This window comes from Electrona antarctica (assembly GCF_951216825.1).
Source record: "Electrona antarctica genome assembly, chromosome: 9".
Lineage (NCBI taxonomy): Eukaryota > Metazoa > Chordata > Actinopteri > Myctophiformes > Myctophidae > Electrona > Electrona antarctica.
The window spans coordinates 37,449,116-37,476,182 of NC_136790.1; the positions used below are offsets into that span (position 1 = coordinate 37,449,116).

General features: G+C 41.0%; 1 protein-coding gene across 1 annotated transcript; it reads left to right on the plus strand.

The window, feature by feature from the left end:
• Positions 1-3,186: 3,186 nt before the first annotated feature.
• On the plus strand, positions 3,187-27,067 carry LOC306929956 (uncharacterized protein; the record flags this gene model as incomplete). Its single annotated transcript, XM_079510694.1, has 7 exons — positions 3,187-3,304; positions 3,488-4,932; positions 11,437-11,470; positions 11,654-13,020; positions 17,239-17,317; positions 21,221-21,395; positions 27,053-27,067. Exons 2-7 carry the CDS (start codon positions 3,504-3,506, stop codon positions 27,065-27,067), a joined length of 3,099 nt encoding a protein of 1,032 aa, XP_079366820.1. The 5' UTR covers positions 3,187-3,304; positions 3,488-3,503.

Sequence of the window (27,067 nt, forward strand, 5' to 3'; positions counted from 1 at the left end):
AAAAATAAGAGTAGGTGGAGTGACACTGGGGTTCAATCCCACTCATGCGCAATAGTTGATTTGATATTTAAAAAAAATCACACCCGTGTGAAGTGAGGGGCAACATGAGTCTAACTCATGTTGCTATGATTAGGTGATGTAATGGTGATATAAAACAAACGGTTACAAAACAAACATTAAATTCTCTTTATTGTTAATGGCATTTAATGTTTGTGTTAGGGACAAGATGACATACATGTTCCCTTCATTGCCAATGGCATAACATTGAACTAAAAACAAACATTAAACCTGTATATAGGAGGGCCTCAATAATAAGCACACTTGTGACACACTCGCAAAAACACACACACGCGCACACACACACACACACACACACACACACAAACTTAGACTTCTTTCTAGAACCGAACATGTTTTTTCTATGGCATTGGCATCACTCAAGAACCAGTTTCGGTCCAGTTGACAACATAGTGTTCAAACAAAGAGATGAGTCACTTTTAATGACAATAAGATGACAACAAGCCACCATCCGTATGCACTACTTTACTGACTGAATTACATGTGAATGGTAGCCACCATCCGTATGCACTACTTTACTGACTGAATTACATGTGAATGGTAGCCACCATCCGTATGCACTACTTTACTGACTGAATTACATGTGAATGGTAGCCACCATCCGTATGCACTACTTTACTGACTGAATTACATGTGAATGGTAAAGCTTTAAGCCAGGGGTGGGCAACTTTGACGATGGAGAGGGCCACTATATTTCCACACTCACTCCCTAGGGCCATACATTACTGTCGTAGCAAAAATAGCCGATCTACAAGCTCAAAACGCGTCGCGCTGCGACGCGTTTTGAGCTTGTAGATCGGCTATTTTTGCTATATTCAAATTGAAATCTTGAATATTTCTTTTGCTATTTTTGAATTGGAATATGCAATGTATAATGTATGAATTGGAATATGTAATGCCTTTAATTATACTTGTGTTGAGCAATGAGCTACTAATTTAGACTGAAGTAATTAAAGCAGGTCATGTTTGCATGTTGTAACAGCTGAAACCAATATTATATCAGTATTCTGACATTCACCTGAGGGCCACATTAAGTGAAGGTGGGGGCCACATGTGGCCCCCGGGCCGCCAGTTGCCCACCCCTGCTTTAAGCTATTGGCCAAGCTGTACTGTATGTCTCACACCCACCCAACAATGAATCAGGATGACTTGGCTGACTCAAACACTGGTGAATTTTTTAGCATAAATTATATTTGAAATCAACATGTTTATTTTACAGTAGGCCTATATCCAAACGATTCTACTGTCAAACTCAGTGGTTCTCAAACTTTCATGTCAAGAACCCCCAAAAATGATAATTATATATTTGGCCACAAATATATAAATGAAAAAAATGACAAGGGCCACAAGAAGAGAAGATTTGTGTTAACAAATGCAAAATAAAACAAATATTTAAAAAAAAAAAAACTTTTTTCAAGATTTTTCAAATCTAGCAGATGTACACACTCCGAGCGCAGGACAAAGTGATACGCTGTGAGCTTGTATATCTGCTATTTTTGAATAGCCAACCTATAAAATATGGATAAAGGGGCCCGCTTGAATTGAATGTGATGATATACTATCACATTTTGCTCCCATAAGAATGGGAGTCTCAAAATCTTTTCGAATAGATGTACTTTTTCCTCAATTGGCGTGTGTGTGTGTGTGTGTGTGTGTGTGTGTGTGTGTGTGTGTGTGTGTGTGTGTGTGTGTGTGTGTGTGTGTGTGTGTGTGTGTGTGTGTGTGTGTGTGTGTGTGTGTGTGTGTGTGTGCGCGCGTTCCAATCATATTAGTGGGGCACTTTTGGTGAGCAGGAAACCATCAGGGGTCAACAGGAGTATATTTATGCATTATATTTGAACATGTAAGAATTGATTGATTGATTGAAATATTTATTAACAGTTTGCAGAATTACAGTACATTTCAAGCACAAACTCAATACAAAGACTGTTAACTGTGAGTGGACGACCCAATTAAGCATTACACTTGTTTACAAGAGGGTCCACCATGTTCAATTCATCAAAACCTTTAGAGACGTACAAATAGACACTTCTATATAGTCAGAACAGGAATTCATCATAGAGGTAAAAAGGGAAAAGAAACATATACAGTGAGGGGAAAAGGGGGGGGGGGGGCAGTTAAACTCAAATAAGTGTAACAATAGTAAAGTATTAATTCATTCATTAATTTCCAATTCATAGGAAGGTCATAGAATACAGCAGATGAAAACATTTAGCCCAGACTGTAAACACACAGATGGTGGTCATGTCCATCCTCAAAGCTGGGAGAAGATTGTGTGTTGCAAGGCAGAGAAAATAGTATGCGTTAGTGTAGCTGTCATCAGGATTAAAAGCTGCCTTCAGAATTAAAAGTTAAATTTTATAAATAAGTACATAAAGTTAAGAAGTTCATAATGTTTTTTGTTTCATGTCAATTTCATGTTTCTATGTTTCTCTACTTTGTTTTACTGTGTATTGAGGTGATTTATGTTGATTGATTGATTGATTGATTAAGGTCACAGTAACCTCTGAACAGCTGAAGCCTGATCTGTTGATGAGCAAGGGTGGTTTCGATCACTGTTAATTAGCAGAGCAGGGCAGAGCCAGTTCATTCTGACTCTGAGGAGAGAGCTTCAGCGTGCAACAGCTAAAGTGCATTGCTGCTGCCATATGTAGATCTGCTGTTTTAAGAGTCCAGCTAAAATGATATCATAACCTGTGTTGTTCATGATTATTGTTCTCTATGAGAATATTGTACTGAATGTATATTGTCTTTTATGTTTATTCAGTTCTCACAGCATTTGGCATACACAAAATAATGCCTTGTGATCTACCGGAGGGGGCTACAGTTAGCCTAATTGGATTATTCTACTTCACAACTTCATTTCTGTTTCAGATACATTTATAATAATACATTTATAAAAACACATATACAATCCTCAATCTGCTATTTGGTTTGGTTTAACTGTGAGGTACTATATGATTTGATAACCGATATGATTGTATTTTAGGTAGTAGTTTAAGCTATGCATTAGGCTACTGCTGGTAGAGAAGTATTGTTCTTTGCATGAAATGCAACAGTCTGTTAACCAATAATTGTCCAGTTCAGTCTTTCTATTGTTGGTGTGTTCCCACCCCCCACTCTGATTGGACCATCAGACCCCCTCTGAGTATTTAGCAGGGCTCTGTTTTGTTTGTTTGTATTGTTGTTGAGAGCTGAACTTCTCTCTTCTGGACTTGGTTATCAGGTATGTACTTTGTGCTTTCACAATTTGTGTGCGTGCGTGTTGATTTGACTTAGCCTGGCTAATAAGCCAGACTCAAATCAGACAGGCAATTTTTTTTGCCAGTGGCTGATTCTGTCTGGCTTATTGTACTGGCTATGCTGGCTTATTACAAAATGCTAACACTGTTGTTTCCTCTACTACTAGAACTCTTGCTGACAACATGGCTTCCTGTATGACTCAGAGTCGGAAGGAAGAGGAGCTCACCTGTCCTGTGTGCCGTGACATCTTTAAATATCCAGTTCTCCTGTCATGCAGCCACAGCCTCTGTGAAGCCTGTCTGCAGAAATGCTGGACAGGAAAACCAACCAAGGACTGTCCTGTTTGCAAAACCAGCTGCTCCCATGATAAACCTCCCATCAACTTAGCACTGAGGAACCTGTGTGAGAACTTCTTAGAGGAGAGAAATCACAGATCTTTGTCAGCAAGGCCTGAGGCTGTCTGCACTCTGCATGGGGAGAAACTCAGGCTGTTCTGTCTGGATGACGAAGATCTGGCATGTCTTGTGTGTCGAGATTCTGAAAAACATGCCGGACACAAGTTCAGACCCATCGACGAAGCTGCACAATTTCGCAAAAAGGACTTCCAGAAATTCCTGAAACTCTTAAAGGAGAGACTGAAAACCTTTAATGAAGTTAAAGCAAACTATGATCACACAGCCGGACACATTATGGCCCAGGCCTGGCAAACAGAGCTGCACATTAGGAAAGAGTTCACAAAGCTTCACAAGTTCCTACAACAGGAAGAGGACACCAGAATCTCTGCACTGAGGGAGGAAGAGGGGCAGAAGAGAGGGATGATAAGGGAGAAGATTGATGGGCTGAACAGAGAGATGGTGACTCTTTCCAATGCCATCAGATATATCAAGACAGATGACATCTCATGCCTGCAGAACTACAAGACCATAGTAGAAAGAGTCCGGTGCACACCTCTGGATCCACGGCTGGTCTCAGGAGCACTAGTAGATGTGGCCAAACACCTGGGCAACCTGACCTTCAGAGTCTGGGACAAGATGAAGGACATTGTCTCGTACACTCCTGTGATCCTTGACCCCAACACCCAGAATAAAGAAATCAAGCTGTCTGATGATCTGACCAGTTTGATATACGATGAAAGTGGATATGAACGTAAAGATCTTCCCAACAACCCAGAGAGGCTTGAGAACATTCTTGTCATGGGTTCTGAGGGCTATAACTCAGGGACTCACAGCTGGGAGGTTGAGGTTGGAGAGATCACGTCCTGGGAGGTGGGTGTGTCTGAAGAGTCTTTCCTGAGGACGGGAGATTGTGCACAAAGAGGTACCTGGTGTTTAGCATACACATGTTTTGGAGAGTACCAAGTGGAGTCCCCAGCTTCAATGACTGCTGTTGTTGTCGGAAGAGACTCCTCGCTGAAACTCAGGAAGGTCAGAGTCCAGCTGGACTGGAACGGAGGAAAGCTGTCCTTCTACGACGCTGATTCTAACACACACCTACACACCACCACACATGCTTTCACTGAGAGACTCTTTCCACACTTCGGTCACACTTCTGACCTCAAAGTCCCTCTGAAGGTGTTACCTAGTAAGGTGTGTGTCACTCTGGAACACCGCAGTTAGATGCAGTGGAGTATTCAACACCAATTAGCAGGGTTTATCACATTGACCAAATATGGTCAATGTGTTGCTTTTTAAGGGGGTAGGAATATATATATATATATATATATATGTGTGTCATGGTTATTAGCTTCTAAAAATGATTCATCAATCTTTCTTTTTATTACATTATGTATCCCCCCCCCCTATTTTTTTTAATGTATGTTTATTATATCGATATGTTGCATGTTTTATTTGTATCATTTTACTTGTGTCAATAAATGATTTGTACCTTATCGAATACTTTTTTGTCTGCTTTGGGATAATCTACATACTGATATAGTAGCATAAAACAATATATAGTTACAGTACACATACCAAGTGTTGGACTCGTGCTAATTAGGGCTGACAGACTACAATATAATAAACAATACTCAAAATGTAAATGGATGAAAGAAGCAAAAAATACAGTAAAATTAAAGGTTATTATGTTTTATTTTCATTAAAAAAAATCATTTTCATCCTATATTACGAGTAAGACGCCCTGAGGGCGAGAAGCAACCTCACCCAGAAGTGCGAGGTCACGTGCACGCATCCACCTAGGTGGCGGCAGACTGCTGCATGAGCGCTGGTGCGTTGGGATGGGGATCAGATCAACATATGGAATAAATTCTGTACTGGCCATATATGGAGCGTGTCTTGAGTGTACATGGTCAGATCAACATATGGAATGTCAGAACAGGTCAGGTTGCAGCGGGGGGAGTGTCTTGAGCGTGCAGGGATTGATGATGTCTGGCCATATAGAGCACCGAAGTCCTGACGTAACTCGCTCATCCCTTCGATTCCCCTGGTTCGCGGAAGTAATTTCTCTATATGGAGAATAACATGGGCTCATCTTAAAATCTTTAAAAAAAAGTGTTGTGGTCCAAAAATAAACAATCTGTCTCGGCGTTATTGTCATGGAAGTGTCTCTGTATTGTTTGCAACAGTCAGTCACTCATATATGATACAATCTGTTTCTAGCGAAAATGTAACTAATTCAGTAGCAGTAACATTAGCGTTTTCTCTCTTTGATTCTTAATATCCATATGAGTGAAACGGCCGGGGTGAATTCTTTTTCAAACACAGTTCTTATATGAGGCGATCTTAGATCCCCCTATGGGGATTATAATGCAAATAAAAAGTACACGAACCTGTGGATTTGCGCCCTCTACTGATATTGACGTCAGACTTCGGTGCTCTATATGGAGCGTTTCTTGAGTGTACTGTACAGGGTGTGATGAGGTCAGATCAACATATGGAATGTCAGAACAGGTCAGCTCCATCCATATACAGTATGACTGATACCTGTCCATTCAAACTCTAGACGGGCCCGCCCCAGAGTTATTAGTAGAGTTCTCAACAGGTCCAAAAATTAAGGCTTTATCAGTGTGTCTTTGTATTGAGTTGTGCTTTCATGTGAAATGTATACCCATTCTGCAAACTGTTAATAAATGCTTCAATCAATCAATCAATCCAATCAATCAATCAATCGGTGGCAGCGGGGGCAGTGTCTTGAATGTACAAGATTTGATGAGGGCCTTAATTTTCGGACCTGTTGAGAACTCTCCTAATAACTTTGGGGCGGGCCCGTCTAGAGTTTGAATGGACAGGTATCAGTCAAAAGGGAGACATCGAAGAGGAAGGACCAAGGACGGGTGGGGAGGATCAGCATATGGAATGTCAGAACAGGTCAGCTCCATATATGGAGATCTAAGGGTTTGAGGTCAGATATAGAGTTGCTGGCCGGCTCAATATATGCAGATCTAAGGTGATGATCCAGTCTTCTCCATGTATGGCTATCCAGGGTTTGATGAGGTCAGTGTCGTGATCTTCATATATGGAGACGGCCATATATGGTGACATGTCACGAGGCGTGATGTCACGAGGCGTTACCATATATGGAGGCGTGACACGACGCGTGAAGTGACGCGACTGACTGACAGGATATGCAGGTTTTCATAGTAAACTGCGGCCTACCGTCGCAAAATGTCATATCGGCACCAAACTTGGCACGTTACACTGCAAGCTTGTAGATCTTTTGAAATATTGGAGTACTTTTACTTTGGTACTTCAATTATATTTCTATGTCAATGCTTTCTAACTCAAGCAAATATTTATATATTGTGGTACTGACTTTATAACTCACTGGCTATCAAATTTCAAGTTTATTAGAAAACCATTGCATAACATTATGACCAAGCCATCATTGTGCTGCAAATGTTTTGGACATGCTTGAATTGGCGAACATTCACTGAAAGTAGCAGATGTACAAGCTCACAATGTGTCATAGCACAAAACGTGTATTTTCAACAAAAATATTTGGCGTAGAGAGGAAAAAGTAGTGGATTCTACCAAGTCTCCCAGGGAAGACACTGGTTGATGAAGTTACCGGTAAGTAGGGGAGAGCCTGGTCGGTTGGTGGGGTAGGACGGTTTCACGTCGGCCTGGATACCATGCAACACTTTTTCGACACGTATTTTCGGTGATGTCATTCGATTCCACATCGCGCGAAAGCCCTGCAGACAATTTTTTTTTCATTTCTGCCCAAGATTGACCGAGATACAGACTCTTTTGTGTTTTTGCACGCTGTAACTACAAAATCGCCTTTTTGAGTGTTTTCTGTTTGTACGGATGTATTTATTTGCTGACGATTGTTAATGGATTTCATCTGTTAGGCTGATCTGTATGCTAACCCCAGGCGAAGATTCCATTGAAAAATATGCATTAGCCTTTGAGCTAGCTATCAAAACATAACAAACAGACGAGGGCAGGACGAAAGCTGCATCCTTGCGCCTTTACGCATTGTTTTTTTTTTTTTTGTCATATGCCAGAGAAGATTTCTTTTTACAGGTCTATAGCAGTGATTTCATTTCAAGGACCCCCAGTTTGACATGCATTAGTCTACGGACCCCCATTTAGTCCACGGACCCCCACCACTGGCCTATGTAGGCTATAGGCACTTTTCATTTTTTTGTAGGCTGTATTGAAGCATAAATGAGCGTTAGATGCCAGAAACATGACTTAATAGCTTTATTTAGGACGATTTATGTGAGGGTGCCTTTCGCCCTGTCCCTATGCAGCTTTCGTCCTGCCAAAAGCGCTGTGCGGAAGTGAGCGCGAGATCACTTTACTTGCCGATTGCGTCCGACTCGTTTCACCAAAATTAAAAAACACTGTGGGTAATGGGAGAGGACAAGTGTATCTTGTTCACAAAAAAGTTTGGTTACTTGAAATTAATTAATCTCTGTGCAGGGAGGGAATTAGTAAAATGGGCGTCAACCGTCCAGGCTCTCCCCTATTAGCATCACTCAAGAACCAGTTTCTGGTGTGTTCAGACAAAGTAATGAGTCACTTTTAATGACAATGAGGCGACAACAAGCCACCATCCATAGGCCTATATGCATTACTTTACTACATTTACTTACTTACTTACATGTAGGCCTACATACTTTACATGTGAATGGTAAAGCTATTGGCCAACATCTCACACTAAGGCCTCACTCACACCTTTCGATCTAGCATACAACATTGATGCATGCTAGATGTAAGCAAGATGTAAGTGCAGTCCAATGCATTTCCAATAGAAGTCACATGGTAGGCCTATATCCAAACGATTCTACTGTCGAACTCAGTGGTTCTAAAAACTTTCATGTCAAGAACCCCCAAAAATGATAATTATATATTTTGGCCACAAATATATAAATGAAAAAAATGACAAGGGCCACAAGAAGAGATGATTTGTGTTAACAAATGCAAAATAAAACAAATAATAATAATACTTTTTTTCAATATTTTTCAAATCTAGCAGATGTACACACTCCGAGCGCAGGACAAAGTGATACGCTGTGAGCTTGTATATCTGCTATTTTTGAATAGCCAACCTATAAAATATGGATAAAGGGGCCCGCTTGAATTGAATGTGATGCTATACTAACACATTTTGCTGTGGACCCTCTCAATTACCCCTGTGGGTCCCTGGACCCCACTGATCTGATGTCATACATCTCAGATCTGCAAACAGGTGTCTAATATATAATGTTTGTTTATGCTTATTTTATTGTCTGCTAATGTCTGTTTATATGGCATTGTTTGCTCTTTGTTTTTTAAGCTGTAGTGTACAGCACTTTAGTTGAGCTGGTTATGTTAAATGTACTATATAAATAAAGTTTGAGTTGAGTTGAGTTTTTTCTGTGTCCTCTGCTTTATTGTACAGTATTGGGTCTTGGGGACCCAAGACTGTACAATAAAGCAGAAAAGTAATGCTTTGTCTTATGCATTGAGACTAAGAATGGGAGTCTCAAAATCTTTTCGAATAGATGTACTTTTTCCTCAATTGGCGTGTGTGTGTGTGTGTGTGTGTGTGTGTGTGTGTGTGTGTGTGTGTGTGTGTGTGTGTGTGTGTGTGTGTGTGTGTGTGTGTGTGTGTGTGTGTGTGTGTGTGTGTGTGTGCTCCAATCATATTAGTGGGGTACTTTTGGTGAGCAGGAAACCATCAGGGGTCAACAGGAGTATATTTATGCATTATATTTTAACATGTAAGAATTGATTGATTGATTGATTGAAATATTTATTAACAGTTTGCAGAATTACAGTACATTTCAAGCACAAACTCAATACAAAGACTGTTAACTGTGAGTGGACGACCCAATTAAGCATTACACTTGTTTACAAGAGGGTCCACCATGTTCAATTCATCAAAACCTTTAGAGACGTACAAATAGACACTTCTATATAGTCAGAACAGGAATTCATCAGAGGTAAAAAGGGAAAAGAAACATATACAGTGAGGGGAAAAGGGGGGGGGGGGGGGGGGCAGTTAAACTCAAATAAGTGTAACAATAGTAAAGTATTAATTCATTCATTCATTTCCAATTCATAGGAAGGTCATAGAATACAGCAGATGAAAACATTTAGCCCAGACTGTAAACACACAGATGGTGGTCATGTCCATCCTCAAAGCTGGGAGAAGATTGTGTGTTGCAAGGCAGAGAAAATAGTATGCGTTAGTGTAGCTGTCATCAGGATTAAAAGCTGCCTTCAGAATTAAAAGTTCAATTTTATAAATAAGTACATAAAGTTAAGAAGTTCATAATGTTTTTTGTTTCATGTCAATTTCATGTTTCTATGTTTCTCTACTTTGTTTTACTGTGTATTGAGGTGATTTATGTTGATTGATTGATTGATTAAGGTCACAGTAACCTCTGAACAGCTGAAGCCTGATCTGTTGATGAGCAAGGGTGGTTTCGATCACTGTTAATTAGCAGAGCAGGGCAGAGCCAGTTCATTCTGACTCTGAGGAGAGAGCTTCAGCGTGCAACAGCTAAAGTGCAATGCTGCTGCCATATGTAGATCTGCTGTTTTAAGAGTCCAGCTAAAATGATATCATAACCTGTGTTGTTCATGATTATTGTTCTCTGTATGAGAATATTGTACTGAATGTATATTGTCTTTTATGTTTATTCAGTTCTCACAGCATTTGGCATACACAAATAAATGTCTGTACAACAAAATAACGCCTTGTGATCTACCGGAGGGGGCTACAGTTAGCCTAATTGGATTATTCTACTTCACAACTTCATTTATGTTTCAGATACATTTATAATAATACATTTATAAAAACACATATACAATCCTCAATCTGCTATTTGGTTTGGTTTAACTGTGAGGTACTATATGATTTGATAACCGATATGATTGTATTTTAGGTAGTAGTTTAACCTATGCATTAGGCTACTGCTGGTAGAGAAGTATTGTTCTTTGCACGAAATGCAACAGTCTGTTAACCAATAATTGTCCAGTTCAGTCTGTCTATTGTTGGTGTGTTCCCACCCCCCACTCTGATTGGACCATCAGACCTAGCCTGGGTAAACCCACTCCCCCTGCTGGACAACATTTCAAGAATGCAAATCTGGTGAGGGGGGAGGGGTTTACCCAGGCTACATCAGACCCCCTCTGAGTATTTAGCAGGGCAGAGTTTTGTTTGTTTTGATTGATTGATTGATTGAAGAATTTATTAACAGTTTGCAGAATTACAGTACATTTCAAGCACAAACTCAATACAAAGGCTGTTAACTGTGAGTGGACGACCCAATTAAGCATTACACTTGTTTCCAATAGGGTCCACCATGTTCAAATCATCAAAACATTTAGAGACGTACAAATAGACACTTCTATAGACAGAACAGGAATTCATCATAAAGGAGGTAAAAAGGGAAAAGAAATAAATACAGTGAGGGGAAAAAAGGGGGGGGCGGGGGGGGGGGGGGATTCAGATTTTACGGGGGCCAGTTTCGAATTGCAGCCATCCGTAGGTGCCCTTTGAGAGCGGTTTTGAAGGAGTCAAGGGATTCGCATGTCTTAATGACAGTTGGTAGGGCGTTCCACATTTTGGTGGCATAGGAGCGAAAAGAATTTAGTCCCTTGTTTGTGCCGAATCTGGGTTGTACATGGTTCGTTGCACTCCGTTTGTATTGTTGTTGAGAGCTGAACTTCTCTCTTCTGGACTTGGTTATCAGGTATGTACTTTGTGCTTTCACAATTTGTGTGCGTGCGTGTTGATTTGACTTAGCCTGGCTAATAAGCCAGACTCAAATCAGGCAGGCAATTTGTTTTGCCAGTGGCTGATTCTGTCTGGCTTATTGTACTGGCTTTGCTGGCTTATTACAAAATGCTAACACTGTTGTTTCCTCTACTACTAGAACTCTTGCTGACAACATGGCTTCCTGTATGACTCATAGTCGGAAGGAAGAGGAGCTCACCTGTCCTGTGTGCCGTGACATCTTTAAATATCCAGTTCTCCTGTCATGCAGCCACAGCCTCTGTGAAGCCTGTCTGCAGCAATGCTGGACAGGAAAACCAACCAAGTACTGTCCTGTTTGCAAAACCAGCTGCTCCCATGAGAAACCTCCCATCAACTTAGCACTGAGGAACCTGTGTGAGAACTTCTTAGAGGAGAGAAATCACAGATCTTTGTCAGCAAGGCCTGAGGCTGTCTGCACTCTGCATGGGGAGAAACTCAGGCTGTTCTGTCTGGATGACGAAGATCTGGCATGTCTTGTGTGTCGAGATTCTGAAAAACATGCCGGACACAAGTTCAGACCCATCGACGAAGCTGCACAATTTCGCAAAAAGGACTTCCAGAAATTCCTGAAACTCTTAAAGGAGAAACTGAAGACCTTTAATGAAGTTAAAGCAAACTATGATCACACAGCCGGACACATTATGGCCCAGGCCTGGCAAACAGAGCTGCACATTAGGAAAGAGTTCACAAAGCTTCACAAGTTCCTACAACAGGAAGAGGACACCAGAATCTCTGCACTGAGGGAGGAAGAGGGGCAGAAGAGAGGGATGATAAGGGAGAAGATTGATGGGCTGAACAGAGAGATGGTGACTCTTTCCAATGCCATCAGATATATCGAGACAGATGACATCTCATGCCTGCAGAACTACAAGACCATAGTAGAAAGAGTCCGGTGCACACCTCTGGATCCACGGCTGGTCTCAGGAGCACTAGTAGATGTGGCCAAACACCTGGGCAACCTGACCTTCAGAGTCTGGGACAAGATGAAGGACATTGTCTCGTACACTCCTGTGATCCTTGACCCCAACACCCAGAATAAAGAAATCAAGCTGTCTGATGATCTGACCAGTTTGATATACGATGAAAGTGGATATGAACGTAAAGATCTTCCCAACAACCCAGAGAGGCTTGAGAACATTCTTGTCATGGGTTCTGAGGGCTATAACTCAGGGACTCACAGCTGGGAGGTTGAGGTTGGAAAGATCACGTCCTGGGAGGTGGGTGTGTCTGAAGAGTCTTTCCTGAGGACGGGAGATTACCAAGTGGAGTCCCCAGCTTCAATGACTGCTGTTGTTGTCGGAAGAGACTCCTCGCTGAAACTCAGGAAGGTCAGAGTCCAGCTGGACTGGAACGGAGGAAAGCTGTCCTTCTACGACGCTGATTCTAACACACACCTACACACCACCACACATGCTTTCACTGAGAGACTATTTCCACACTTCGGTCACACTTCTGACCTCAAAGTCCCTCTGAAGGTGTTACCTAGTAAGGTGTGTGTCTTACACCTGAGTGAGTTGCTGTGATAGGAGAAGGATATCAAACGGAACACAACCACCCTAAAGACTAATCATTGTGTATATTCCTGCACTATACCTGCATCCAGTGATCTTGGTACAATATAGAAATTGATCTATTGAAGATTCTGACGTTCAAATGTACATATTTTTTGTTTTGATTGTATTGCTGTATTGTTGTATTGTGCTTTCTGCTTTGGCAATATAAACGTATGTTTTCTCATGCCAATAAAGCCCTTTGAATTGAATTGAATTGAATTGTGTGTCACTCTGGAACACCGCAGTTAGATGCAGTGGAGTGTTCAACACCAATTATCAGGGTTTATCACATTGACCAGGAATATATATATATATATATATATATATATATATATATATATATATATATATATACACACACAATGTGTGTCATGGTTATTAGCTTCTAAAAATGATTCATCAATCTTTCTTTTTATTACATTATGTATCCCCCCCCCCCCCCCCTATTTTTTTAATGTATGTTTATTATATCGATATGTTGCATGTTTTATTTGTATCATTTTACTTGTGTCAATAAATTATTTGTACCTTATCGAATACTTTTTTGTCTGCTTTGGGATAATCTACATACTGATATAGTAGCATAAAACAATATATAGTTACAGTACACATACCATGTGTTGGACTCGTGCTAATTAGGGCTGACAGACTACAATATAATGAAAACAATACTCAAAATGTAAATGGATGAAATAAGAGTTGTTCAAAGAAGCAAAAAATACAGTAAAATTAAAGTAATTCTCTACAAGGTTATTATGTTTTATTTTCATTAAAAAAATCATTTTCATCCTATATTACGAGTAAGACGCCCTGAGGGCGAGAAGCAACCTCACCCAGAAGTGCGAGGTCACGTGCACGCATCCACCTAGGTGGCGGCAGACTGCTGCATGAGCGCTGGTGCTTTGGGATGGGGATCAGATCAACATATGGAATAAATTCTGTACTGGCCATATATGGAGCGTGTCTTGAGTGTACATGGTCAGATCAACATATGGAATGTCAGAACAGGTCAGGTTTCAGCGGGGGGAGTGTCTTGAGCGTGCAGGGATTGATGATGTCTGGCCATATAGAGCACCGAAGTCCTGACGTAACTCGCTCATCCCTTCGATTCCCCTGGTTCGCGGAAGTAATTTCTCTATGGAGAATAACATGGGCTCATCTTAAAATCTTTAAAAAAAAAGTGTTGTGGTCCAAAAATAAACAATCTGTCTCGGCGTTAAAATGTAACTAATTCAGTAGCAGTAACATTAGCGTTTTCTCTCTTTGATTCTTAATATCCATATGAGTGAAACGGCCGGGGTGATTTTTTTTCCAAACACAGTTCTTATATGAGGCGATCTTAGATCCCCCTATGGGGATTATAATGCAAATAAAAAGTACACGAACCTGTGGATTTGCGCCCTCTACTGATATTGACGTCAGACTTCGGTGCTCTATATGGAGCGTTTCTTGAGTGTACTGTACAGGGTGTGATGAGGTCAGATCAACATATGGAATGTCAGAACAGGTCAGCTCCATCCATATACAGTATGACTGATACCTGTCCATTCAAACTCTAGACGGGCCCGCCCCAGAGTTATTAGTAGAGTTCTCAACAGGTCCAAAAATTAAGGCTTTATCAGTGTGTCTTTGTATTGAGTTGTGCTTTCATGTGAAATGTATACCCATTCTGCAAACTGTTAATAAATGCTTCAATCAATCAATCAATCAATCCAATCAATCAATCAATCGGTGGCAGCGGGGGCAGTGTCTTGAATGTACAAGATTTGATGAGGGCCCAGGTATGGGCTGGGCCTTAATTTTCGGACCTGTTGAGAACTCTCCTAATAACTTTGGGGCGGGCCCGTCTAGAGTTTGAATGGACAGGTATCAGTCAAAAGGGAGACATCGAAGAGGAAGGACCAAGGACGGGTGGGGAGGATCAGCATATGGAATGTCAGAACAGGTCAGCTCCATATATGGAGATCTAAGGGTTTGAGGTCAGATATAGAGTTGCTGGCCGGCTCAATATATGCAGATCTAGGTGATGATCCAGTCTTCTCCATGTATGGCTATCCAGGGTTTGATGAGGTCAGTGTCGTGATCTTCATATATGGAGACGGCCATATATGGTGACATGTCACGAGGCGTGATGACACGAGGCGTTACCATATATGGAGGCGTGACACGACGCGTGAAGTGACGCGACTGACTGACAGGATATGCAGGTTTTCATAGTAAACTGCGGCCTACCGTCGCAAAATGTCATATCGGCACCAAATTTGGCACGTTACACTGCAAGCTTGTAGATCTTTTGAAATATTGGAGTACTTTTACTTTGGTACTTCAATTATATTTCTATGTCAATGCTTTCTAACTCAAGCAAATATTTATATATTGTGGTACTGACTTTATAACTCACTGGCTATCAAATTTCAAGTTTATTAGAAAACCATTGCATAACATTATGACCAAGCCATCATTGTGCTGCAAATGTTTTGGACATGCTTGAATTGGCGAACATTCACTGAAAGTAGCAGATGTACAAGCTCACAATGTGTCATAGCACAAAACGTGTATTTTCAACAAAAATATTTGGCGTAGAGAGGAAAAAGTAGTGGATTCTACCAAGTCTCCCAGGGAAGACACTGGTTGATGAAGTTACCGGTAAGTAGGGGAGAGCCTGGTCGGTTGGTGGGGTAGGACGGTTTCACGTCGGCCTGGATACCATGCAACACTTTTTCGACACGTATTTTCGGTGATGTCATTCGATTCCACATCGCGCGAAAGCCCTGCAGACAATTTTTTTTCCATTTCTGCCCAAGATTGACCGAGATACAGACTCTTTTGTGTTTTTGCACGCTGTAACTACAAAATCGACGATTTATGTGAGGGTGCCTTTCGCCCTGTCCCTATGCAGCTTTCGTCCTGCCAAAAGCGCTGTGCGGAAGTGAGCGCGAGATCACTTTACTTGCCGATTGCGTCCGACTCGTTTCACCAAAATTAAAAAACACTGTGGGTAATGGGAGAGGACAAGTGTATCTTGTTCACAAAAAAGTTTGGTTACTTGAAATTAATTAATCTCTGTGCAGGGAGGGAATTAGTAAAATGGGCGTCAACCGTCCCCTATTAGCATCACTCAAGAACCAGTTTCTGGTGTGTTCAGACAAAGTAATGAGTCACTTTTAATGACAATGAGGCGACAACAAGCCACCATCCATAGGCCTATATGCATTACTTTACTACATTTACTTACTTACTTACATGTAGGCCTACGTACTTTACATGTGAATGGTAAAGCTATTGGCCAACATCTCACACTAAGGCCTCACTCACACCTTTCGATCTAGCATACAACATTGATGCATGCTAGATGTAAGCAAGATGTAAGTGCAGTCCAATGCATTTCCAATGGAAGTCACATGGTTTGATACAACATTTTGGACTACAAGCTGTTGTATGGCTTCCGGCTGTGTTTCGACTGCCCCCCTCCCCCTCATACAACACAAATGTTGTGTCAAACCATGTGACTCCCATTGGAAATGCATTGCGAGCTTGCATCAGCTATACATCTCATACAACAAGCATACATCAATCTGTTGCGACCGTGTGAGTCGCCCCTTGGTCTGCCCCCCCCCCCCCCCTCACCCCCACACACTCTCTGATTGGTCCATCATACCCTCTCTGTGAGTATTTAGCAGAGCTGTTTTGTTGTGTGTCACTCTGTCATTGTTAAGAGCTGAACTCTTCTCCTCTGTTGTGACGTCATCTCAGCATCTCAGCAACATGGATGACTTCGAAGGAATGGTGTTAGCGATGCTCTGTGTTTGGTTGTATCTCAGACATCAGATTCTCAGTTTGTGGTTGTATCTCAAGCAACAGAGAGACCATGACTATTGCGGCAGGCTGAGGGAAATTAGACGAAGGAACGAAGAAAATGAGAGGACAATTTTGGAAGGCCTATGTCACCTAGATGAGGAGTCGGAGGAAGAGGAGAACAGCTACAACGTTGATTTGGTGAGTTAACCTGTAGCTGACGCCAGCATGTGTTTAATGTCACCATCACAATATGAGTGGTCTAAAGTATTTAATGAGCTTTGGACTACCACCACTATAGTACCTTTGTATTAACGTACACATTTATATCTTGTGTATGTCCTGTGTATTTCAGGTATCCTTGACGCCAGCACCAGCCACACACACATCAGCACCGGATCCAAAGCAGACACAGCACAGGGTCAATGGTATAGGTAACTATTTTTGTTGTTGTTCTGTTGAGTGTAAATGTGAACCTGAGTGAGTGATGTATTTCACTAGGTGCGTTTCCATAAAGTTTTTTTGCGCATTAAGGCTCTTGCGCAAAATCTCCTGGATGGAAACACATCAAAGTGCGAATAAGTCTCCATTGTTCGCAAAAACACTTTTTCGCTTGGAGGTTGCGGATTTAGGCTTTTTCGAAAAAAGGGAAATGCGCAAATAGTGTATGGAAACACTTGCGGAAAAGGTTTTTAATTAGAAAGCATTGAACTCGCATTATATCACTTTTGAACAGTTGGGGGGGGGGGGGGGAAACCGAGGCAGTGGAGTGAACGGTGCATGGGAGGGTGGCTAGAGGGAGAGGGAGTGATGTTGTGGATACATATAAGGTCCCGATTTACTACTACCCGACCCGTCCGATTAATAATTGTGTAGTGTGTTCAAAGATCCCCAACCCGACCCCATATGAAGTCTGAATCCTCCCGAGTTGATCGGGGCGCTCCGATCATTTTGATATCTGGATCGCTAGGCCTACTGTATGGATGCAAGACACACACACACACACACACACACACACACACACACACACACACACACACACACACACACACACACACACACACACACACACACACACACACACACACACACACACGTATAGTAGACTAAACTTTTATATAACCTAGCTGCCTGGGTCCCTGCAGGCTATTCGATTTTGATCCATGCATATGCTTCATCTATTCTTATATATTCATTGCATAAGATAAGCAACCTAAATGTGTAGGCTAAGTTATTTACAACTACATGTGCCCCGAATATATTAAGACAAGCATTACACAACAAATCGTTCTTTGTACGTTCTTTGACTGTATAGGTGTCGTCAATACTGTGAAAGCAGCAGATGCCCGCTGGCTTGCTGTAGACTTGCTGACGGTCGGTCAGCCGCTGACCAGGGATCAGATTACAGCGCAGTATATGGGGTCCCGTCCGTTAAACTGAGAGCACGCACAAACGCATCAAATCCCTAAATCAATGGTGTGAACATGGATTAGGACTACTTTACATGAGCCTCACTTTACTGGCAAAACAGTGCCAACTACTGCATATTTAATGAACTTATTTCATATGCGCATTTTATCAGTTTAATGGAAACACCGACAATTCGCTTTTCTAATTTCGACTTAATGAACATACGCTTCCTTTTTTCGCAAAGGCTTAATGGAACCGCACCTACAGTCTACTACTGGTGAGAGTGCAGGTAGGCAATGTGCCCAGCCCTGTAGATTGTTAGGGCCCTAGTGTAGGCCCCTGTTCAATTGGTTAACCCTTTGTTCTTCCATTATTGTCCAGGGACGAGGAAAGGACTACGCGCGCAGCGTCGGGAAGATCGTCGGAAGTTAGTCCAGATGGCCTTTGATGCTGCACAAAAAAGAAAAAAATCAGACTTTTACCTTGAGGATGAACGAGATCGCACAAAACACTGATTTTATTGATGGCTTCCCGTACACGTTGAATCAGCTTTTGCACATCACGGGTGGCTGGTCTGCACAGTATGACATTGTCTAGTAGTATATCATAGTTTGTCATCATAGCATAGTTCTTATTTCATTTTCAGCATTGAAAAGGGTAGTCAACAAACTTTTGTCATAGTTTACTTTTTAACACTACCACCACATATACCCACATTTGATACCTTTTGGATTCCTGGGACGAATTCACACTGTAAAATCCCCAGTGCTTATACATTTATACAAATTACACAATATTGAGTGGATTCGAGTGTATGGTATGAACTGTGTGTAGTTCAGTACAATTTTCTGTGACGTTTGTACATTTATGGTTTTATTTGTATATACTGTATATTTTGCACAGGATATTGCATGTTTTATTTGTAGGCTACATGATTTGTTTTGTATAGTTTTATTTGCATCAATAAATTCTTTGAACCTTATAGAATAATTCAAGGTTTGTTTTGTCTGCTTTGGGATCATCTACTGTACATGCTGGTTTATTCAACACAATAATAAATGCTAGCTATTGATTTAGCACCATAAAGCATAAATTGATAACATAACATAATATAATATATAAAGTTACAGTAGTACACAATATACAAAGAGTTTATTATATTTTTTATTTTATTTGCACAACAGAACATACACATACATAAAAAAATACTAGTTATTTTTTCGCCCAATGGCACGATGACATAATAATTGTGCCAGTGAGTTTCGGTTCCAGTTGGTACTATTTCTCTGGTGTGTACAGACAAAATAATGTCAACTAGACAAACCCATACCTCAACTCAGAATCAATCATTTGGCGGAATCCTAAATTGCATATTAATAAACCTCTATTTTTATGGAAGGGTTAATAAAGGAATTCTTACATTGGGCCACTTATACAAAGAAGACTCTCTCAAATCGTTTGATGATTTTAGTTATAGAATTTGGCCTTCCCAGATATACATTCTGGCAATATTTGCAATTGAGGCACTTACTATGTGGAGTATTTGGTTCACCCAGAACTCTGCCTCAACATTCTGAGTTGTTGGATGGCACCACCATAGTGTTTTGTACAGCTAGGGCACGAGACCTCATTTTACTGTTCTAATATCTCTTTATGGAAAACGCCAAGGTACCTGGTGTGTCGAAAACATCATGGGAGAGAGATTTGAATATGGATATTGGAGTGGAGGAGTGGGATGAAATCTGCAATCTACCAGAGAGACGGGTGACAGCCGGAATGTAGACGGCACCCGGGTGAACAGTATGGGTTAGCGCCCCAGCCTGTGTCCTCCGTGAGGAGGAAGCCCAACAAACCCTCGGTGAGGCCTTTAGGAGGGCCATTCAAGCAGCAAGCGGAGCCCGCAGCACCACCTTCTCGCCTGGGTGGAGTCTGCGGAACCATTGCCCACCACTCCTGAATTAAGTGTCTGGTGCTGGGACTCTGGTGCAACGCACAGGTCCTGGGCCTGGTGAGAGCAGGAGTGGACCTGGTGAGATGTAGGAGGGGCCCGGGCAGGAGTCAACCCACAGAGCCTAGTCCTTCCATGCGCCAGAAGCGTACCTCCCAGCAGTTTTTGTATTGACTTGTGCTTTCGTTTCAAATGTACCCATTCTACATACTGTGAAATAACAGAAATCTCTTTTTGTCTTCTTTCTTTCCCTCTTGGATATATTGTATGTTACTATTACCAAGGACCAAATGGCATTGTTTTACTTTTATTTTATTTTATTTATTGTATTGTATTTTTTTCTGTATAGATTTGTATTGTACTGTATCTTTTGTCTCATTTGTTGTCTATTTGTATGTCTGAAGCTTGTATTATTATAGTATTATTTTCATTTATCTCCCTTTTTGTGTAAAATCAAAAAATAATATAAACTATAAATAATTCTCACTACTACTGTCTGGCTGATTTGTATAAATGTCACTACACTACTTTATGAAACCTCAAAACTTGTCCAGGAGGCTAATGCTTTGCTGAAACAAAACAGTTGAGCTACATGAGAATGAGGGAACAGTCTCAGCTAGAACAGCTAGAGGTCACCATGGCTTATAATGTCTCATATTGTTGTTGGCCACCAAAAATAAATAGATTTCATATATTATTTTATTTATAACCCAGAAAGACCAGTTCTTTACTAAATGCAAAGTGGGGCTGTCCAGTACAGTTTCTGTCTATTGTTGGTGTGTCCCACCCGCCTACTCTGATTGGACCATCAGACCCCCTTGGCAAGTATTTAGCAGTGCTCTGTTTTTGTGTTACTTAAATGTGTGTTGTTGTTAAGAGCTGAACTCCTCTCCTCTGTTGTGACGTCATCTCAACACAGCAACATGGATGACTTTGAAGGAATGGTGTTAGTGATGCTCTGTGTTTGGTTGTATCTCAGACATAAGATTCTCTGTTTTTGGTTGTATCTCAAACAACAGAGAGACCTTGACTATAACAGCAGGCTGAGGAAGATTAGACAAAGGAACGAAGAAAAGGAGAGGACAATTTTGGAAGGCCTATGTCACCTAGATGAGGAGTCGGAGGAAGAGGAGGACAGCTACTACATTGATTTGGTGAGTTAACCTGTACTTGACATCAGCATGTGTTTAATATCACGATCACCGGTCCATAGGGCCTGGCAAAAAATCCAAAAGGGCATATCAACACATGTATGGCAAGCCGTTTTAACATTTAATAGCTAGACTGGATGTGTATTCCAGATATCTGTAATTTAGTTCTTCCTAGTCAAAACTAACGTTTCAGATATCTACAATGACATTCCTCCTATCCAAAACTGTAATTTAAGATATCCACAATGACATTCTTCCTATCCAGAATTGCCATTTCAGATATCCATAACGCCATTATTCCTAGGAGAAATGGCATCACTTTTATGGCAAGCCATTTGAACTTTTAATCGAACCACCCTCCTATCTGTAATATATGTTTTAGATATCCAAAACCACATTTCTCCTAGTCAAAACTGCATTCTCACTAGTAATAATTGTAATTAAAGATATCCATAGTAACATTCTTACTAGTAGAAATTGTATTTCAAGATATCTATAATTCAGTTCTTCCTAGTAACAATTAACGTTTTGGATATCTACAATGACATTCCTCCTATCAACAACTGTCATTTCAGATATCCATAACCTCATTCTTCCTAGGAGGAATGACGTCACGTTTCCCATTCATGTGTATGGGGCTTTTAGTTTCAGATATCTGTAACTGCATTCTGGATATCTAGAATCAACATTCTGGATATCTACAATTTAATTCTTACTAGGAGAAACTACTATTTCGGATATCTACAATGCAATTCTTACTAGGAGCAACTACCATTTCAGATATCCAAAATTACATTTGTACTAGTCATAATATGAATTGTGGATATCCATGATTAGATTTCTACTAGTCACAATGCATTTTTGGATATACAAAATGTAATTATGGATGTCTGGAATGTTTTCTTTTAATTTTGGATATCTGAAATGGTAGTTTCTCCTAGTAAGAATTGCATTGTAGATATATTAAATGGTAGTTTCTCCTAGTAAGAATTGTATTGTAGATATCTGAAATGGTAGTTTCTCCTAGTAAGAATTAAATTGTTGATATCCATAATGTGGATTTTAGATATCCAGAATGCAATTATGGATATCTGAAACTAAAAGCCCAATACACATGAATGGAAAAAGTGATATCTAAAATCCACATTAAGGATATCTACAATGAATTCTTACTAGGAGAAACTACCATTTAATATATCTACAATGCAATTCTTACTAGGAGAAACTGCCATTTCAGATATCCAAAATTAAAAAAAACATTCCAGACATCCATAACTATATTTTGTATATCCAGAAATACATTGTGACTAGTAGAAATCTAATTATGGATATCCACAATTCATATTATGACTAGTACAAATGTAATTTTGGATATCTGAAATGGTAGTTTCTCCTAGTAAGAATTGCATTGTAGATATCCGAAATAGTAGTTTCTCCTAGTGTAGTGGCTAATTTACACCAACAATAAAACTAAAAAGACACTAAGGGCACCAGGTAGCGAATCGTACTCAGAGGTAGGAATGAGACCATTGTCAGACAGGCAGCGAAGTTTAGTGGTGTTTATTTTCAGCTTTTTGGTCCAGACAGCAAAAGATGGAAAATGTTCAGGTTCATCCCTAACCTGCTGGTAAAAAACCATATTCCCTCCTGGTGCTCTGCTGACTGACTGTGTGTGCTCATTAATTAAGTAACCTCAGCTGTGCCCCAAACTGCCCATCACCTTCAAAATAAAAGCATATAGCTGTAATACAAAATGTAGACTGAAATAATGACTGTAAACAAACCAAGCAAAATAAACAAATAATAAATGCATTAAATCATTATATAGAAAATACTGAATTAGCAAAAATACTTAATAGCTCCCACACCTAGTAAGAATTCAATTGTAGATATCCAGAATGTTGATTCTAGATATCCAGAATGCAGTTACAGATATCTGAAACTAAAAGCCCCATACACATGAATGGGAAACATGACGTCATTCCTCCTAGGAAGAATGAGGTTATGGATATCTGAAATGACAGTTGTTGATAGGAGGAATGTCATTGTAGATATCCAAAACGTTAATTGTTACTAGGAAGAACTGAATTATAGATATCTTGAAATACAATTTCTACTAGTAATAATGTTACTATGGCTATCATTAATTACAATTATTACTAGTGAGAATGCAGTTTTGACTAGGAGAAATGTGGTTTTGGATATCTAAAACATATATTACAGACAGGAGCGTGGTTCGATTAAAAGTTAAAACGGCTTGCCATACACGTGTCACTTAATATATGATATAGTGACAGCCATCTTTACGGGCAGAGACTAATAAATGACGCCCGTGGTCCTTCTACAGATTGACAGTGGATCACAGGGTTTGTGACGGAGCTTATAAACAGTGACTCTTCTGTGCGATTACATAGTTTATTGACTTAAAATGGTGCAGACTTGGCCTGGGCCGTGGCTCAGCGGTCCAGGCACCTTGGCCGGTAGCCCAAGTCTGGCAGTGTGCCGCGGGTTCGACTCCCGATCCCGACGGCCTTTACTGCATGTCACTCCCCCATCTCTCTCCCCCATTTCCTGTCAGCCTACTGTCTGTCCCTCTATAAAAAATATAAAATAAAGGTGAAAGCCGCAAAAAAAAAAGAAAAGAAAATGGTGCAGACAGGCTCAGTTTAGAAGTGCCATAACAGGTCGCGTCAAGGGAATGTGGCAGGTAGATGAAGGAGTTTGATGTTTCAGCTTTCCAGCATGAGGGCAATTCACAGAGGAGTTAACAAAGAGACGTTGGATGGCTTGAATCTCAGCATATCTTTCTAATAAATGTTCTTGAAACTTGAAACATTGTCATTATGTGTATACATACCATGAGTTATCATAGGAAATAATAGAAAACTAGAAAAAGTGCCCTTCTGGGCACAGGTTTCCACCAGGAGGATAGGAGTGTGAGTGTGATGTTTGGCAAAATGTTTAGGAGCAATATAAACGTGTATGTGCGTGTGCGCGTGCGTACATGCGTGCGTGTGTGTGACGTGGCTTGGCCTGTTGTAGCGCCACCATGAGGCTGATTTGAAAACTGTCAAGTGGCATTTCTTCCAAAGCCTAGTGGGAATATGCATGCACAGTTTCACTACAATCGGACGCTGCGTTGAGTAGTTGTGGCGATTTGTACAAAACGGGTACAAAGGCGGGCTACTCCTGAAAAGTTTAGAAGCCAATCGTAGCCAATGAGGGTGGATTTTGAAAAATCAAACAAACCCGTCTTGATCACATGACTATGGAGAGCATGTGTACCGATTTGCGTGAAATTTGGATAAAATCTGAAGCCGTAATATTAGAAAATGTGTTTTACATATGTCGGCCTCCTGGTGGCGCTATAAAGAGCAGATGTGAAAAATTCCAGGCAAAGGTTTTTCCTTGGCCTCTAGGGAGTTGGCATACAAAGTTATCCACAGATCCGTGCAGTTAGAGGTAAAAACACTTTTCTGCCAGTTATAGCGCCACCATGAGGCTGAGTTGAAAATGTTCATGTGGCATTTCTTCCTCGGCCTAGTGGGAATGTGCGTGCACAATTTCACGGAAATCACACGATGTGTTCATGATTTGCAGCATTTTGTTTGAAACTGAGCACTCCTGCTTGCTTTGGAAGCCAATCTTAGCCAATCAGGATGGAGTCTGAGAAATCTGAAAGACCTGTTTTGTTGAATGGCTCTAGAGAGACTGTGTACCAATTTGCGTGATGTTTGGACAAAATCTGTAGGTGTACTGTCCAAAAACTTGTTTTGCACAAAGCGGCCTCCTGGTGGCGCTATAACAGGCCGTTCTGGAAATTTTGGGGCAGAGGTTTATCGTTAGCATCCAGGGAGTGTGTGTGCAAAATTTGGCATCGACCGGATTAACGGTGCCGGAGATTAGCTGATCACAGACGGACGGACGGACACACGGACGGACGGACGGACGGACGGACACACGGACGGACGGACGGAGTGCAAAACATACTCTCCCCATGCCTTCGGCCTGGTGGAGACAATTACTCCAGTTCTGAACCAGTTGTTAATGTGATTACAAACAATGAACACAGCGAGTCATGTGGGCACCGTTAGGCAGGCTGTATGTAGATAAATGCAGGTATCAGAATTAGCTACTGGTACATCTACAAGCTGAATTACCAAGATGTATTTGGAGTTAGGTGGTTTCTTCCAGACAGCAGAGATGTATTATTGCTCAAAGTTGCCACTCACATAACAGATAATGTATTCCAGGTAACCTGGATGCCAGCACCACCAGCCACACAGAGATCAGCACCGGATTCAAAGCAGACACAGCACTGTATCAATGGTAGGCCACTGATTTTGTTGTTCTGTTCAATGTAAAAGTGAACTTGAATATGTGACCATAACAGTACGTTTTAACAGCTTAAAAGATAAAAAATAATTCATCTTTTCGGGGCGATGACGGGCGATTGGGTGATGGTGTTGGCCGATGCTCGCCCGCTGTTAAAACGTACTGTAACCCTACGTTTTAACAGCGGGAGACCTTAGAGACCAACGGCGAGCGTCGCTTGAATTTCATTGGCTATCGCCCAATCGCCCACTATCGCCGGGCGACGTCGCCCAAAAGATGAATTATTTTTTATATTTTCGGCCGACGTTCCTCCACCCACTTTTCGACCATCGCCTGTTCGCCTGCTATCGCCTCTATTGCCAGTAGTTGCCGGGTCCCATTGACAAATAATGCACTTCCGGAAAATTTGTCTGGCTGTCGCCCGCCGTTAAAACATAGGCCTACTTCAGCGATGGAGTTCACAGTCTACTGGTGAGATTGCATGTCATGAGCATGAGGCAATGTGCCCAAGCCAGCCCTGTTGTAGATTGTTAGAGCCTAGTGTAGGCCCCTGAAGAGCACGCACCGTTCACTAGTTAACTCTTTGTTTTTGCATTATTGTCCAGGCAGGAGGAAAGGACAGCGGCAAGAGGACCTTGTGACCTACAGGGAGAGGCATGCGATTGTTGCAGAGCAACGTGCCCAGCGTCGGGAAGATCGTCGCAAGATTGTCCAGATGGCCATCGATGCTGCACGACAAAGAAACAATCAGACATTTACCTCGAGGATGAACGAGCTTGCACAAAACGCTGATTTTAATAATGGCTTCCTGGACACGTTGATCCAGTTTTTTCACATCACAGGTGGCTGGTGTACACAGCATGATGGAATCGTCTAGTATGCTATATCATAGTTTTTGGCATATAGCATATTTTTTATTTTGTTTTTATTTAGTTTTCAGCAGTGAAAAGGGTAATCAACAAACATTTTAGTTTTAGTTTTAGTCGACAACATTAACACTACCACAGACCCACATTTGATACCTTTTTTTATCCCTGCGACCAAAATCCACACAGTAAAATCCCCAGTACTTTTTATTTATAGACTACACAATGTTGAGTGGATTAGAGTCAGAGCTAGTGTATGGTATGGAGTGTGTAGTTTGACCCATGCACACAAGTTTGCTGTTATTTTTGTACATTTGTGGTTTTATACTGTATATTTTGCACTGAATTTGCTGTTTTTTTATGACTTGTTGTGCCATCGTGGTGTCCTATTTTAATATTTAATTAATATTTAGATAGAATATTGCGATTCTCGTGTCCCCTGTGCTTCTCTGTGAGCAGCAATCAGCTGGGTGA